This window comes from Anoplopoma fimbria, chromosome 13 (genome assembly GCF_027596085.1).
Source record: "Anoplopoma fimbria isolate UVic2021 breed Golden Eagle Sablefish chromosome 13, Afim_UVic_2022, whole genome shotgun sequence".
Taxonomy (NCBI): Eukaryota; Metazoa; Chordata; class Actinopteri; order Perciformes; family Anoplopomatidae; genus Anoplopoma; species Anoplopoma fimbria.
In genome coordinates, this window is record NC_072461.1 from 15,423,044 (window position 1) to 15,441,418 (window position 18,375).

Consider the following 18,375-nt stretch of genomic DNA (forward strand, 5'->3'; position numbering starts at 1 on the left):
AAAAAAAAAAAAAAAAAAAAAAAAGAAGAAATTCTTGATAAATTTTACAATAGACGAAACTCCACAAACAGCCCCATTTACATTCTTGCTTAAATCACCATGAAAAAAGAACAGCAGTGCTCTGCACTGTCTCTCCTGAAAAGAAGCTTGTGTGCAATAAAACATCAACATGCATGTTTCCATGGCAACAGTTTATTATCCTACTGGTCTAGGACCATATTAAATATTATGTGAGAGCCACTTATTTGTATACTTGATTTATTATAGGACAACTGCAGTTCTCAATACAATAGGTAGCTTGTTTGGGCGCTTATTATGTAGATTCATATTTAAATTACATATAAAGGTTATATTTCTTTCCAAATGTACATATAATAATTGTAAGTAAACGCAGGTACAAAGAATTTGGTGAAATAATTAGTGTCTTTATTTCGAATAAAACCATACTTTTCACAAATGTCACTTCCTTCAGAAGTTTTACATTGACTGTAGTATTATTGTCACGTCAACAGACTCTCGATACATCAGGCCGTACATTCTGCACACTCTTTGGGCTCTCACTCGGGTACAAGAAGAGAGGTAGCAAACACCTGTCCATCCAGCATATCAGACACACAACTCAAACATTTTGAAGGCACAGGGCTGTACATTCTCAAGATTAATATTGCTATAATTGCTGCCAAAGGATAAAATAATATCATATAAAGGCATAGATGTTCATTCATAAGTGTAGTTCAAATACAAAGACAAGGCTGGTTGGTTATTACTGATACTAAGTCGATTACTTTCCATCTGATTATTTGTTCTTGATTATCTCTTGGTTTTCACTTAACAAATACAACACAAAGACCACAGTGATCAAAATCTCACATTATTATTATTATTATTATTATTATAAGACTTTGATTCTGCGCTATTACTTGCATAATGTTTTAAACGATGTGCACAGGCTTCATAATCACATGAAAGAAAAAAACGATGCAACTGCTGCCGTGCAATTCAAACTATGCACAAAACATAGCAGCTGCTTGCTTTAATTTATTGCTGGTTTTCTAAATAACACCTCTTTGAAGCAAAAATAGGCACAATATGTTTTTAAGGACTGGACGACCAGCTGACATTCGCCTGTGGTGAGTTTAAGGTTGCAGGAATGTTTTTAAATGACTAGTTAAAAATATATATGCAAGTCAAAAGGCTCAGCGAAGAAAACACAAAATAAGATTTCAGCGGTTAAAGTAAATGTAATATAAACAATCTTACTCTTGAATTTGGATGTTTGTTTAAGGTTATGAATATCATAATTCATTGCACAGAAATAAGTTACACAAAGCCCAGTGTAAAGAGTTAAAAAAGGCCAGATAATAATCATTGAAAAAACAATAATTTTTGTCACCATCATTAGTTTATCAAATAAAGCTCCACCCAAGTTTCATCAAGTTTGGTATATATATTGGTCAAAACACTGAATAGATTTTCATGTAACAATTCTTTTTAAAGCAAATACCGGTACCATAGTGTCAAAAGAAAATACATTAATTTGCTCATATAAAGATGTTTACTTGCTTGTTATTAAAGATGCACCGATGCTGATGTTAGATATCGGTCCGAAACTGACTCAAATAGTGGAATCTGGATTCTGTGACGATGGGCCGATCTGCTAACGAGTACCATTATTTTAATAAATAACAGTTCAATACATTTATATCTATGTATTCATTTCTTAAATGTTGTAACAAATACATAACGTTAGGAAAGCAATGTTTAGATCTAACCAGATGTTGCCTTACACATAACAGAAGGATCCCTGTCACTTCCTCACAGTGAGGCATACAGCTTATTAGTTTAACACTGGCATCCGATCGGTACTCGCTATCGGCCGATACCCAAAGCCCAGATATCGGTCTCGGTACTGAAAGAGTTGGTTCTGAACATCCCAACTAGTTATTAAAATTTCCAGCATTCTCAAATAAATTTGACTCTGAAACTAAGAAAGTGCATTATGCTCTAAGACCCTCATCGAGATCGCATCTCTCAGCACACAGAGACGACAGTACAAACACACAACAAACATAAACGTGTCCTTAAGTGGGACTCTGCTCTGCCAGCAGCCGTTACGTTACGCCGGTTTGCCAGCGTTTAGAGAGTGCAGGATGCCGGGCTGCTCGTCTATGACGCGTACCAGCAGGTTGTCGATGTACTCCTCCAGCTCCACTATCTTGACGTCCTTCTTGGACAGGTCGGCCTGCTGCCTCACCACCATTGTGATCAACTCATCCTGTGTCAGCTGAGTGAAAGGGCCACTATCCACAGAGTTTTCCACCTGAAGGGAATGAGGAAAAGTGAATTCAGTATGCATTCTAATGAAATAAATATCGATCCTTTAATACATATTGAACTATTAAGGGTTGTTTAGAGATGTAATTGCAATGTAAAAACCTATTTAACAACTAATTCATAACACCTGGTCCGCTTACATGGTCAAAGCTTTTGGCCGCATCTTGTGGCCTTCCTCACTAGATTTGAGTTTAGCTCGGTTTTTGACAACTGAGCCAAACTCGACTTGCTGAGTTGAAAAGGCAAGTGGACCTTGTGATAAGAAAACTTCCATTTCCAAGATCAAAAATTAACCTTCCACGTCAATATTTTCAGAATCGACTGACAATATTTCAGACGAGAAATAAACTTTGAGGCTGCCTGTTGTAGCTGACGTTATTTTCTGTTTATGAAGTTAATATTGCAAAACATGGATCATTTCTGTGTATTAACAAAAAAAAAAGGTTGGCTTGTAAATGTGCGTACTGTAGATTATGTTATAGAGTGAAATGAGAGTTTCTGTATTGTGTCCCAGAATTCCTCCTGTGAGGGGGCTATGTCAACAAATCTGTTGATTTTTGGTCCCAGTTTTTCATAAATGTCAAGGAAACAGTACCTGGACCTTCCCTAGTGTGCGCTCACGGACCTTTATCTCTTTTACAGCAGTGGTGCTGATTGGATGCTGGCTCTCTCTCATGGGCTTCACAGGATGAGGCCTGTAAAGAAAGCACACAAATTTTTTCAAATATTACAAAGCCTTAAAAAAGGATAATTGCTAGTTAGTACAACATTATGCACAACAACTTGACAGAAAAGAAAAATTAACTATTTAATTTCCATATCATTCCATTGTGATTGTCAGATGTGCAATATTCAGAATTAAACTAAAATGAAGATAGTTGACTCGAGACCACAAGCTTTTTCCAAATAGTCTCACCCAAGGCAAATCCCAACACCTTATCTGATTCCCCAAACAACAGCAGCAAGCCAGATGTGATATGCCTAGATAAACAGTCCACAAATGCATTCTTAGTAAGTTGCCTGTTCAATCTCACCTGCGTGGAGTCAAGGCTAGCCCACCTCCATTGCTATTCTGAGCACTGACAGCCTGAACATCAGAGGGGGAGACCCATGCCCGCAAAGCTGCCTTTCCCCCAGACAAACCTCCTGCCTGAGACGCTGACTCCACTCCCTCCATAACTACCTGGAGGGGTTCTGAGGAAGTCAAGGTAGAGCTAAAAGGTTCAGCTCCAAATTCATCTTGGCTTCCATAAAATTGATTTTGTGTTTCCACTTCAGCTGGAGGCTTCGGTGCAATAGACCCATTCCTGACGTCTCTTGTTGAGGGGACTTGATTAGCTGTGGTTATGGTTGTTTCTTCTTTATATTGTCGAGACTTGGAAGTCTTATTCTCCAAGTAAGTTGTGAAGTTGCTTTGTTTTTGTTTCTGTGAATTCCTTCTTTGGAAAACAGGACTGACCTGATCTTTTTTCCTGTACTCGCTTTGTTTGTTTGAATCGCTGGCATTGAAGTCAGCAAATAAATCTGTGTGTTTCTCTTGACTAAAAACATTTTCAAGATCGTCTGGGTTCATTCCCAGAGCTTCAACCATCTGCTCTTTTTGTACACTGCCTGTAGAAAAAGGATCTACTTCTTGGTTTGTCTCCAGCTGTGCCCATGGGTCTTTGGAGAGAAGCTCAGTACTGGGGAACGGGTCAATCTCAAAGTTCTTCTCCGCCGGCCTTCCTCTTGTGACCCTGCTGCTCATACCTGAACTAGAGAACGTTTGGATGTTACTGTTCATATGTTTGTCCGAGACCACTGGTGTCACAGCAGAGTCTTCTTGCTGTACTGGCTCATTGCCACTCTCCCTCTGTCTGGGTTTGGCTCTAGGTGCCTTTTTGTCCACAGTGCCTTGCACTTCTCTTTCATCATCTGGTGTAATTGTTTCCAAGTCCATTTGGCTGGCTGATCTGGGTGCATGTGTCGCTTCAGGTGTTGGACGCAACGCCGTCCTCGCTCCATCCCTTGATCTCTCTGAGAGACTTTCTCTGGTTGTGTTTACAGGTCCGGAGACTGTGGGCAGATTGGGCTTCATGGGAGATTGGTGGGCAGTATTCTGGCTCTTTGTTTGACTGGCATGTGCCACTGATCTAGGGTCTGGAGGAGCGACTGATTTAGGGGGAGCTGGAGCGGCTGCCTTTTTTGATGATATGGGTTTGGTCTGCTGAGCTTGTGTTTGGTAATGCCTCATGGCAGGTCTCTCCTGAACACTGGGTTCATTCTCCTCCGGGCCATCCACACTCATCTCTGCAAAGTCCCTGTTTTTCTGATTGACCTCAGCGATTATATGGTCCCATCGGGTGTGCCCTTGCACTCCGTGTCTCTTCTGAGGGAATAGGGTGTCATAATCAGGAAGTGGAATGGACATTTTACTGCCTGGCTGAGGATCGTCTTTCTCTACATACGCAGGGTTCGTGATCTCTCTGACGGGAGTTATTCCTCCACTTCTTTTCTTATCCGCCATGAGTGAAGCTGGCACAGAAGACAAATCATCTATGCTGCCATGGGGAGAACCAGACTGGCTTTGATTTGTGTTTTGTGGAGCCAGGGATGAGTGGAGACTGGAGAACGTATCAGGGGAGTCCGACGGGACACTAGAGAGGGTGGATTCAGAGGTGGCTGGGGAAGGACACAGCTGACTGGGGGTTTGGCAGTCAGCAGGTTCAGACTCCAGAGATTGAGTATATCTGCCAAGGAGTGAAAACAAGGCCTACAGGTCAGTGTGACCATCACAATACACTAAAGTGATTACCACCAATGTACAGCCCATCACCAATTTGACAAGCATCTCCCATGACAACAAAACCAATAAATTCCCCATCTACAAGCACACATTATTTAGCTCCTAGACAGCTCAATATTTAGTCTTAACTACAACCCTAAACACTGCCATTAATTATGACAAAATTGTTCATAAAATAATCCACTGATTCATTTTACTGACCAACCTACAGAATGAACATCTAATAAACAAGTGTCTTTCCATTCTGGTTTCTTTTTAGTCTGGGATTTGCTCACATTGAGACTTTGTTTAGTACAATATGACATTTCTGCTTCAAGATTATTCCACTAAGATTATACTAGGTATTCCAAAATGGCATCAAATAAAAAATAATATCACAACTAAATAACACAGGCAACTTTAAATGCCTAAGGCTAAGGCCATCTAACAAACATTTTTGAAAACAAGAACTACTGTTACATCAATGATAAATGGAAAGAACAAGCCCCTTACCATTATGACTCAAGAATAAAAAGGTCCGCTCCACAAACAACTATTAAGAAAATCTAAAAAACAATTCCAATTACCGCAGATGTCTACAAGGAAAGAAACACTGTGAGTCGGTCACTCCTTATGAGCTCTGGGAAGTCTACAACCCGTTCCACAAAAACCCTCACAAACACAAACCACACCCAGTCCTCAACTGCACTAAGACCAAACTGGTCAAACTGGTCCATCAACCGTTGGGCAGAATTCAGAGGTTTCCGTCATTCAAGACAGTCACAAGGTTGAGTCTACATACCCAACCCAGAAACTTGAGGAATTCCATAGTTTCAGTGTTGAAAGAGATGGTGTAAGGTGAAAATCTGATACAAGTGTGTTGGTTTCCTTAAACAACATTTATTATTGACATGTGCCTCTTACTCGAGCATGGATAACAAAGATGTGAAAAAACATATCCCTTTTTTTACGTTATTGACCTGTATACACATGCTGCTTTTGCTTTTTAATGACTGTGACAGTGAATAAAGAGGAACCGTGTTTTTCCTGAATTTCATCATCTTCTGCATCGATCGCCAGATGATGTGGTGGTTTACTTTTACACTGTTTCTGTAGGCTTCAGCTTTAATCTTTACCTTTTTTAAATTGATATGGCTGAATGAGTTTGAAATCCTGGATATATTCATCAAACACATACTGTAGACCCTTCTGTCTGCTTCTTTCTGAAGTGCAGTTAGTGACAGTGCAGGCTCTATGGGAGGTGACAGCTTAACGGAGTGGCAGCAGGGGGCGGGGCTTGGTGAAGGCACAGTCAGTGTAGAGCCTTTTTTGGTTGTATAAAAATTCACATACGAAACAAAAAAAACAATAGCATGTTCAGTTGCACTTGCAGCCCTGTTGAGGGAGGTATTCAAATTCCAGTCAGGCAAGTCTAAGAATAGTGTCCCTACAAGCAACCAACAGCAACCCCAGTGTCATATCACTGACATAACAGTTAACTGTATTACATAACATTAGTGTGAAGTAACTTGAGAAGAAGGCCTACCTGGGTTTGACGGCAGACACTTTAGCAGTACGGTTGAGGAAGACCATGGTAGAAGGGGTTTGTGGGTTGTTGCTGGACTTCTGATGATCAGCTGGTCTTTCATTGCCAATATCGATGTCCTCGAACAGATTGTTGGAGGGGTGGGAGATCGCTTTATCAGGATCTCCTGAATCGCTGCTAGGAGCTGTTGTGGGTAGCTCCTCTTTCTTCTCCTCCTTCTTCCTGATCATTCCAAACAGAGACGACAGCCTGTCGCTCATGGAGGCCTCCTCCTGTCTCTTCTGGTCCTCGGCTCTGCGTCGCTCTTCCTCAAGCCTCTGGTGTTCTGCTGCTTCCTCTTGCCTTCTCCTTTCTTCCTCCTCCTCCTCTATCTGTTTCTTCCTCCTCGATTCATCTTCAAGGAAGCGTCTCTTCCTCTCCTGCTCCTCTTGGTGTCTGCGCTCCTCTTCCTCCTGCAGTCTCTTGGCCTCTACCCTGTACTTCTCCTCTTCCTGCAGCCTCCTCTCTTCTGCCTGCCTTTTCCCCTCCTCCTCTTGATGGCGCTGTTGCTCCAGTAATGCCCTATCTGTCGACTCACGCTTGTAGGAGGGAACATTTACACTTATAACGGGATCTACGGAGACTTCTGAGGTGTGTTTGCGGACATCCTCCACAGATCCTTGGCCTGAGCTGTTCAGACTGAGAGTAGATCCACTGTTTGGATCTTTCTCCTCTGCGTACACATGGCTGCCGTTGATGCACAGGTTGTTCAGGTCACTGTTGCTCTGCTTGGAGCGACCCAGTAGGGAGAAAGGACCCAGAGAGTGCTTGCTGTCAGAGCTGCCTGTTCGCTTGTGTCCCAGGAATTTGAATTTCTTTTTAACTGTGGGAGGAGAGACAAGGAAGCATGATGTCATTGTTGACAGGCAAAACACCATTATTTAACTTGCACTGTACCGCAGAGGTAAGACAGAACTGTCAACATACAGCACACACCGAGTAAAGAAAGGTTTAGTTACCGTCAGGAGAGTCCACATTGAGGCCAGATGAGCGGCTGCTACTGAGAGATGAATTCTTCTCTGGAAGAGTCCCCAGTGTAGACATGGACTGTGAGATGTTACGCTGCAGGTTTGATTTGGAACCAAAGAGGGTTTTGAGTTTAGATTTCTTTTTCACTCCTTCGGACAGGTTGAGCGACTGTGCGTCCGCCTCTCCCTCGCTGTCTGTGAAGACCTTGCTGACAGAGGGAACGATAGCTGAAGCAGAGTCGGAGAAGCCGTCCTTTTTCTTCCCACGGACTTTATCCTTCAGCTTAGAGATGCGGGAGCGCGGTTTGTCCTGCATAGAAAGGTCCAACATGCTCGCTGACATGTTGTTTCTCATAAATTGGATATCTAGCAGCACATCGCCTCTCGCCTTGTCCTCTTTTCCACTCTTGTCCACCATCTTGAACCAACTGCAAACGACAGAGAGAATGAATAAAATGTTAAAGATTGAATTTTTGCAAGATCATTGGGATTTCCGGAGTATAAATTATGCGCTTTTTACATTTTAAGAGTTATTAAAGTATGTTTTTCATTACACTGCTATATAGACCGTGTAAACTTAAACGTTCCAAATGTGTCCCAGTTTATTTATTGCTGCAGTGCATGTGAATGACACCAGCTGAGAAGAAGTAAACATGGTCCCAAGTTGCTGCCCAGCAATGCAATTCTATTGTAACATGGGTTATTGCAAAATAAGGATACATGTCCATTTCAGACAGAATAAGACAGGTCACTAGTTGAAATATTATTCCAGTTGCAAATAAACCAGTGGTAAAGGACTGTTTCTGATGCAGGTTTTTGTTGTGTAAAATGAAACTTCTAATTAATAGTTTACATTTTTTCTCAAGCAGAAATGTAAAAGCCGGTATAGATTAACAAGTTTATTAGTAGTTGCTTAACTGAAAACATACATTTTCTTATGAATATTCTTAAAATATTAATAATCATAATAACAATGCTCTTAAATTGCAAGATTATTTAACCTCTTTTGCTCAACCAACAACAACACTGCATTAGAGGTGGCCCTAAAAACTTCCATGTAAACAAAACAAGGCTCTCATTTGACCCTTGTGCCTCACTTTAAAAAAGTTGATCTGGTGTCGTTAGAGGATGAAAATATAGTAAAACTGCTATAGAAATTCTAAATATTAATATTATTTTCCACTTTTAGTGAGTTTTAACCAACAGCAGTCCTGATAATAACAACAAAATGACTGTATTCGTTTTTGAGATGATGCCCCTCTGTTTTTAAATGAAAGAAAAACACATACATTGCATTAGATCATGTATACTGGATGCCATGCAGAAAATAAAATTGTATTCTTTTCACAGTCTGAGATACATCAGGCAATAGCAACAGTATTGATTTTGATGCATTTCCATTTCTTTGTGCAGTATTAGATCAAATAATCTCACCTGTTAATTCATGGGCCATGTAAAATGGCCATTATTGTTTTTAATTGTATTACTCCTATTACCCTTCAACTATTATTACTATTTAAAGTTCTTACCTTCTAATAGCCTATGAGCTGAGGAGGAGGAGACGGGGATGCCGTGCTGGGGCAGAACGTCGCGCCAGGAGGAGACGTTTCAAACCCGTCCTCCCCTCCATCATCATGGGAAACGTACGGTCTCTCCCCAACAAGATGGACGAGCTCTCAGCACTGACTCGCCATCAGAGGGAATACCGGGAGTGTAGCGTCATGGTGTTCACGGAGACATGGCTCACGGAGATGACTCCGGACACCAACGCTGCACTGGACGGGTTCCGCATCATCCGGGCAGACAGGACAGCGGAGAGCGGTAAGAGGAAGGGAGGAGGTCTGGCAGTGTTTGTGAATAATAGATGGTGTAACTCTGGACACATCACTGTTAAGGAGCAGACCTGTACAGCGGACATTGAGCTGTTGGCCGTTAGCATGAGGCCGGTATATTTACCGAGGGAATTCTCGCACGTTATCACAATAGCTGCGTATATTCCCCCCTCTGCTAACGGAGAAGCGGCCTGTGACGTCATACACTCGGCGACAAGCAGGCTGCTGACACAACATCCCAATGCCCTCCTCCTCCTCTCTGGTGACTTTAATCATGCCCCTCCGTCCTCCACTCTGCCCACCTTCACCCAGTACATCACCTGCCCCACCAGAGACAACAGAACCCTGGACCTGCTGTATGCCAACACCAAGGAGGCATACACCTCATCACCCCTCCCTCCCCTGGGAAGATCTGACCACACCTGGTGCACCTCCGGCCTGTGTACAAACCTCTTGTGCACAGGCAGCCAGCTGTGACCCGCACAGTCAAAAGATGGTCCGATGAAGCCGAGGAGGCTCTTAAGGACTGTTTCGACTCGACTGTGTGGGAAGTGTTCAGTGATGCCCATGGGGAGGACATCGAGGGTCTCACAGACACAATAACGGATTATATAAACTTTTGTGTGGAGAACACCGTACCCACCAGGACTGTACGGTGTTTTTCCAACAGCAAACCCTGGATCAATCCTGAGATAAAGACCCTCCTCAAGGAGAAGAAGAGGGTCTTTAGATCAGGAAACAAGGAGGAGCTGAGGACTGTGCAGAGGGAGCTGAGGAGGAAGATAAGGGAAGGGAAAAATATCTACAGGACAAAGATGGAGGACCAGCTGCAGCAGAACAACATCAGCGGAGTCTGGAAGAGCCTCAAGGCCATGTCTGGCCACAAGGGGCCCAACCAACAGCCTGTGGGGGACCAACAGTGGGTGAATGATCTGAACTCATTCTTTAACAGATTTGATCAGCAGCTTCAGGCCGGTGGCTTTAACATCCCACCTGATGAAGACCCTGGAGCGGCTGGTCCTTGTGCACCTCCGCCCCCTGGTGACCTCATCTTTGGACCCTCTTCAGTTCGCCTATCAACCTGGCATCGGGGTGGATGACGCTGTCATCTACCTGCTACAAAGATGCCTTTCTCACCTGGAAAAGGCTGGAAGCACTGTGAGAGTCATGTTCTTCGACTTCTCCAGTGCCTTCAACACCATCCAGCCTTTGCTTCTGAGGGACAAGCTGGAGCAGACCGGGGTGGACCACCACCTCACTGCATGGATACTGGACTACCTCACCAACCGTCCACAGTATGTGAGGATAAGGGAGTGTGAGTCAGATCGGGTGTCCTGCAGCACGGGGGCCCCACAAGGAACCGTTCTGGCTCCATTCCTCTTCTCCATCTACACATCAGACTTCACATACAACTCTGCTACCTGCCACCTGCAAAAGTTCTCTGACGACTCTGCAATCGTCGGCCTCATCTCCGCAGGCGATGAGAGGGAATACAGAGAACTGAACCAGGACTTCACAGGATGGTGCCGGCGGAACCGCCTCCAGATCAACTCTGGTAAAACCAAAGAGCTGGTGGTGGACTTCCGCCGGGGAAAACACTGTCCTCCGGAACCAGTGAACATCCAGGGACAGGACATTGAGATTGTGCAATCTTATAAGTACCTGGGTGTTCACTTGAACAATAAACTGGACTGGACTAATCATTCAAAGGCACTCTATAAAAGGGTCAGAGCAGACTGTATCTGCTGAGGAGACTGAGGTCTTTTGGAGTGCAGGGAGTACTCCTGAAGACCTTTTTCAACTCCGTGGTGGCATCAGCCATTTTTTATGCAGTGGTCTGCTGGAGCAGCAGCATCTCAGCAGCCGACAAGAAGAGACTGAACAAGCTTGTCAGGAAGGCCAGCAGTGTGCTGGGGTGTCCACTGGATACGGTGGAGGTGGTGGGAGACAGGAGGGTGATGGCCAAGCTATCATCCCTGATGAACAATACCTCCCACCCCATGCAGGACGCCCTGGCAGCTCTGTGCAGCTCCTTCAGCCACCGGCTGCTTCACCCCCGGTGTGTGAAGGAGAGGTACCGCAGGTCCTTCCTTCCTGCTGCTGTCAGGCTGCACAACCAGCTCTGCTCCCAGCAGACCACATGACACATGACAATAAAACACTGTGCAATAATGGTTAATATAGTTGTTTTTTTTCTGTCTGTAAATATTATATTTCAGTTATTGTGTTTTTCTACTGTTTTTATTGCTTATTTATAATACTTGTTTTTTTATTTTATTTTTTATTTTCATTTTTATTTTTATCTTGTCTTTCTTTACTATGTCTTGTGTGCACTTTAACTTTATGCTGCTGTAAGCCTGCAAATTTCCCCGCTGCGGGACTAATAAAGGATTATCTTATCTTATCACCTTATTTGGCTCTAGAAATAAAGCAAGTCTAGCCAGCAAGATCACTTTGAGGCCATGAGTGCCACTTGCTCTGGGCTCATATGGTCACATACACTTGCATGTAGGCATAGAAGGACACCTCTACAAAGTTAAATACTTTACTAAAGTGACCTGCAGAGCTCCATAATTCAGCAGTAAAGACCTGGCTGCGACACAAGAGAATGGCATATATTTGTCCCATAGAGCAAGCATGAGAATGGCTCAATTTGGTTGAAAATATTAAAAACGACTTTACTTTTAAAGCCAGCTCTCTAGATTGATGGCCTGATATAATACAATGTATGATTTTATACTGTAATGGCCACAGGATCAAAAGTTGAGGATTTAATGGGTTTCAATGGGGACATTTGTGTCCTGATGAGCTGAGTGCCTGTATTCTGGCTACGCAGTTTATTTTAGACTTATTATAGGAGCTGAGGTTCAAAAAAAAAAAAAAAAAAAAAAAAATTCACAATCTTACCAAACTAAAAAAAAGCTCAAAATATCCCTGGTGAGGCACAAGGGTTGAGGATAAGGGTAGATTTGATTAAAGTTGAAGAACACAAAAACAACATACTGTAAATAAATTGACCGGTTCTTAATAGCTCTGACTTCAAATGCTTCAAATTTGTGTCCTGTTAGACCCGAGACAGGTGGTGTCATTAACTTGTGTACAGCTTGTTCCAGTTCCTGTTGTGAGCAACATGCCAATCTCAGATAAAATCTGACAATTACAGCTTTGTTCAGGCTCACCCCTCACGTCCTCTCTGTTGCACAGGATCGGCACTTATTAAGGACAAGGGAAAGCTAGGAGTGTTTCTGAAAAACATGCAATTAGTGCCATTTCATACTGACACTTTATGCTTGTACAATTAAAGCCTTGCCCTTGCTATTATTACATGTACCAATAGTGTGGCAGAAGGCCCAATTATAGAAAACTTTTCCATGTTAAACTCTGATCCAAAGCAGAACCCTCCAACTGTGTCACTTAAAGTTTTTTCCAATTAGTAAAAAAACCTCTGTTCAGACTAGTTCACTTTTCCAAAAACAAGTTCAAACTCTTTACAGACATGCTACAATTAATCTAACATCCGGGATGCACTGATGCAAGCCGAACACATTAACAACAGGTAGCATTACAATATGACTCACTTTTGTCTTAGCTGAAACTAAGATACCACAGCAACAAAAAAAGTCCCTTCTTTAATACATGGATTGTGCTGCCTTACAGTGTGTCATAGAAACTAGTCAGAATTGCTGCAACATGCTCCGGTCAGCTTTATTGTTTTGCATAGAGTATTTACAAGTGCACACAATAAAACTAAAGTCATTTCAGTAATGTAATACACACTGTACATTTATATACATATTTGTATAGGATAGTAGCTATCCCATACAAATATGTATATAAGTGTACATATTTGTATAATTATATACATATTTGTATGCAAAAGTAGAAATACAATTGTGCCAATCAACCCTGTCTTCTGCATTTGGCCACAAGTTCTCTTCAACATCACACCTCCTTTGAATGGGCGATCCATCCCTGGCAATCTTCTGCAGATATGTCCAGACATTCATCATTCACTCATCTGATCATTAGGCTGGTGGTCATAAACTTTCCACCTCCATGAGAAAGATGATTCCCCTATGAGGTTAAGGAATGGGGAGTATGGACTGGAAACCACTCTGTGACTGGAAAAGAATGATGAAGCATCACATCTTCTCATATAGTGTATAGTTCTGGATTCAGCCTCACTTGCCCCCTGTCCTCAGCCGGTACGTCTTTCATAGAGGTAATCAAGGGATTAAAATAATAAGCCCAATTAGGAGTTATGCAGTTTATAGTTGTATTTCTTCGATGTAGCAAATCCCAGTCTAATAAGTAGTAATATTGTGTTACTTGAGGTTTTGAATAGTATGTAAACATGTGAAAAATGGACTGTAAATACACAGCATTTTTGTGGTGGTTGACTTTAAATTAGCATTAAATGCATTTTGTGTCCACATCGACTTTTGTTGGGTTGACTGTATGAAGATAATTGTAATAGAGAATGCTTGTTACAACCTGTAAAAAAACGATTTCCTGTTTGATCATTTGGTAGAATACAATGCATGAGATAATCTGAGGTAAAGTGAAAATAACCGTCACTGAATTTAAATACCAAACATAGTTTGGCATTAACCAGACAGATATCAGAAGTTCATATGAAGTTTACTGCTGCAGCATTTATTTTATTACCATGCACTGTAGCAGACATCCAGACAGAATCTTCAGTTAGGAAACAATGAGGGAGTGGACCAACATTCCTCAAACACTTTCAAACATGAAGGGAGGTGCTGTGCAGTACGTGATGCACCGAGCCTAATTCAAACATTTCTCATTTCCCAGCCTACACCGAGCACGCCAAGTCAAACAATCGCTAACCAGGTCTAACCTCAAGGACAGAGAGATCGCACTTTCTCAGGCCAATCAAGAGACTATTCTTGTCTTGTTTACGTCTTTTACAGCAGGGAAAGCAACATCGCTGGCTGCATGGAGACAATGCATTATTACAGCTATGAACAGATGTCAGGGTGTGCATGTCCTGTTATTTGCATGGAAACAGATCCGTGCCTGATACACCTTCTCAACAGTCCTGCTGGACAGGTTCCTCAGTTAATTGTCAAGGGCACTTCTCTTTTCATGTCTAATGATTAACAGGAGGGACTGTATTTATCGTATGAGCTGACACCAGAGTGGATTCAGCCTATAAAAATAAAGAGGTGTCAATACTGTTAAATATGGATTCCCCAAAATATCTGTTTAACACTGACTGACACCTCATACTAACATTTGATTGCATTTCAAAGGGGTTTCAAGGATCGGGTAATATCATAAAATATTTAAAAGTCATCTATGGACACTGCAGGAAAATGTATAAGATCATATTGTTTGAATTCTCTGAAGGTGATTCTCATGTTTGGTGAAAAAAGAAAATCAGGATGGGAGATATTTTTAGTTCCACTGCTCTGCTCTTTGTTTACAAAATAAATATTGAGGCTCATGTGTCTGAACAGAAAATATAACCTGACCCTTATGCAACAGTAGTCCAATATGTAACTCAATATGAAGACCTGAAACATAAATTGGTTGACAGGTTATTATCCTGCAAATATTTTGATAATTGATTAATTTGTTTGCAATGTTTTTAAGCAAGCTTTGTGTTAAGTAATTGTAAGCTGAACATATTTGGGTTTTGGACCATGGGTCGGACGAAATAAGTGATTTGAAGATGTCAACTCGGGCTTAAGGATATTGTGGCTGAAATTTTATGGACCAAACTAAATGATGGAGTGATCAAAGAAATGATTAATATTGTAAAGAATAGTTAGATGCAGCCATAAAAAGTATTACTTAGTGGTAACACTTTATGAAAATAATCTTTTTGATATAAAACACACTCAAAGCAAACATTTAAATCCCTTCACACCAAACCTGAATTTAGTAATCAATCTAAATATCTGTTCATTTGTGACAATAAATGACTCCCTTTCTCATACAAGCTCAAATATAAAGCACCCTATAACCTATTTTCTTCTCGAATACACTGTATTGTGTTAGAGGCAACAGCAAAGCTCCCTTTCAGCAGGATAACAAAGTCCTCGGTGTCACACCCTTTATCAGCAGGACAGACAAGCAGGAGAGTAATCTAACACCACACGCTTCAAGGCGAAAACAGCAATATCCAATACCCTGCATATTGGATGGAGCCAAGCAGGGAGCCTGAAGGAGTTCAGACATGGACAGGAAATCTCATGGAGTGAACTTTGCCATTAAAGTGTCTTAAACTCACTGAGCAAACAAAAGATAACATTGCAGATATGACGGTACAATAACCAAGTGAATGAGGTCATACTAGCGCTGTATCATAGCTGCCCAAAGTAGAGTGATAAGTAACAACGACAACCTCACTCAGTCGTTACAAAAGGTCACATTTGGAAATCAGAGTCTCTATACTCTTACATAAAAAGGTGTGTGTATCCCATTTTAACACTAATTCAATGTTTTGTTTTGATTCCTGTCACACCCATGCTACGTCACACCACTTATGTCATCGGGTAACAAATTAGGGTGTGAGCAGACGCATTTGTTAGTAAGTATGGCTAGTAAATAGCTCTGAGGAATGTGCAAGATTACCAGCAGCAATATGAGATGCCAGTGACAAAGTTGGCTTCACACCAGTTTATGAAGGCATTTCATTTGTGTCTCTACATTTGTGTCTCTCTGAAATATGACTTGGCCTGAATCGATGGACAAAAATTCTGATGGTCAATATAAACTCAAGGATGGATGCCAAATGTACTGCTACCTTTCACAGTTTATGCATTCAAGCAATGCTCCTAAACGATTGAAAAATGATCAAATCATTTTCAAATTCAAAGATGGATTGGTTGTCTCAAATAATAAATACATAAAGACAAAATTTATCCCCTGCATGCTGTAAAGTACTTGTTGTGTTACATAATTTGGATTACCAAAGCATTACAAATCTGGATCAGGAAGGTGTGAGCAACAATGGCTACATTCAATTGTTACAAAAGATGAAACTTAAGGTTTAAAGGGAGTTAGATATTCCAACATTTCTAAGCTAAATTTGCTAAATCAATCGTGATAACACTGAGGCGAGTTTAGCAGTAATTGTTTAGAGCGATCCTTCGCATTTGAAGTCTGCTTAGCAAAAACACCTCATGGGTCAAATGAAGGCCATAATATCAATCTTGAAATTGTAAATTAATATCAATAAAAACCCAGGATACGATGGGGTCAGGGACCATAGTGTTTGTTTACCCACCTTTTTTTTTTATGTCAGATTGCAGTTTAACTATGCTGTAAATTGACATAAGTTTTATTATGTAGCATAAAGTCATACATCATGGTAAGTGGAATTAAAATGAGTGTGTGGGTGGTGTGTCTGTAAAGTTTGCTGGGGTGATGCTGCACTGGAAATAAACTGGAACTAAAGTTGAAGCTGGATTTGGAGAAGGAAAAAAAGAAAAAAAAAAACTAGTGAACTAGTGGATACTAAATAATAACCCCCAGGGAAAACACCTCATACCAAATGAGTGTTCACCCTTTGGTGGAACAGTTTAAGAAAAAGGCTCTTAGTGTTATGAGAGGGGGGTCAAAAGAGGTCAGGGCCCCGCAGCAGCAGCAGCAGCAGCAGCAGTCAGTCACTTACTCCGTCTTTTTGCGGGGGTTGTTGTCGTGCAGATCCAGCAGGTTGACCACAGCTTGACCCAGAAACTTGTCGAGCCCCACCTGAGCGCGGTGCATGACGATGACGTACAGCGTGCAGCGGTCCCCGTTGCCCGGGTGGAAGAGCGGCAGGTCGAAGGAAGCCTCCTCCTTCCACACTGGATCCACACATTTCTCGGACACGGAGGTGGAGAACTTGTCTTTGGCCACCTGGATGATGGCGTAGGCGTCGTTGGTGCCATTCTTCCCCTTAGCACGCAGGCTCCGAGCCTGGTGCACCGTCACCTGGACACTCGTGGGGAACCACTGATGGCTCTGGTCGGCCAGAGACATCGCCGAAGCCCCGTTAAGATTAATGCTAATTGTGTTATTAAAGAGAGGACTGCTGGCTAACCTCAGGCTGAACTCTGTCTCCTCCTCTGCAGCTGTAGGTTTACGGTACCGAGTCGACTCCTCTTCAGGAAGCTCCGGCTGATGTCGTCATCCGTGTTCCTCCTCTACGTAACGCGAGACCTGACCAAACCTCTAATAACACTTAAGTTAACATTAAGTTAACCAACTCAACTCAACGCCGACCAACCAGGAGATGACTGCGGGGAGACGAATCACTTTGAGAGGCTTTCATGAAAACAGTTCCCTTGTTTTGACTCCGCAGTGTACAACACCTCACTTCCTTGATGTTAGGAGTCCCCGCCCATACTCTTCATTCTGCTTCCTGATTGGCTAATATTCCAGTCCGTTTTCTAACTCCGTCGGTGATTGGACGGTGGAGGAGGGGGGTGTCGTTGAGACGTCCCAGGACACTGATCAGGAATCAGTTTATTCCCGCAAAAGTAATAGAAGACTTTAGCAGGACAATAATGGAAACTGAACTGAGCTCAGTGATACTCATTTTGCACTTTAATGATAGAAGACGGCCAGGATGGGCCAGACAAATTATTTGTATCACTTTATTTTGTTTTCCAAATTGTAAGGCATGGGGTTTCTTTAAAAATATGAATGAAGTAGAGGCAGATTTTAAATATATATCCTGTGAAGGAAATTAAATAACAATAAAAAAATGTAGGTCCATGGATAGGCAAATATTAAAATCTTCTTTTTTCTTATTCAAATGATTGTTTTTGGGATGCAGGGTGGTGTAGTGGTTAGCACAGTCGCCTCACAGCAAGAGGGGCCAGGGTTCATTTCCCGGACCAGACGGCCTTCTGTGTGGAGTTTGCATGTTCT

At 42.1% G+C, this 18,375-nt stretch overlaps 1 protein-coding gene across 5 annotated transcripts; it reads right to left on the reverse strand.

Annotated features, from left to right (window-relative positions):
- Positions 1-352: 352 nt before the first annotated feature.
- Positions 353-17,832, reverse strand: rab11fip1a (RAB11 family interacting protein 1 (class I) a). Of its 5 annotated transcripts, none has more exons than XM_054610198.1 (6): positions 17,132-17,832; positions 7,643-8,079; positions 6,645-7,506; positions 3,369-5,063; positions 2,960-3,029; positions 353-2,320 (listed from the first exon to the last, which is right to left on the reverse strand). In XM_054610198.1, the coding sequence occupies exons 1-6, from the start codon at positions 17,479-17,481 to the stop codon at positions 2,117-2,119; spliced, it is 3,618 nt and encodes a 1,205-aa protein (XP_054466173.1). In that variant the 5' UTR covers positions 17,482-17,832; the 3' UTR covers positions 353-2,116. The 5 variants fall into 5 exon arrangements, with proteins under 5 accessions (XP_054466173.1, XP_054466171.1, XP_054466174.1 ...); XM_054610196.1 differs by having other exon boundaries at positions 2,930-3,029; XM_054610199.1 differs by lacking the exon at positions 17,132-17,832 and adding an exon at positions 9,181-9,561 and having other exon boundaries at positions 2,930-3,029.
- Between the last annotated feature and the right edge of the window lie 543 nt (positions 17,833-18,375).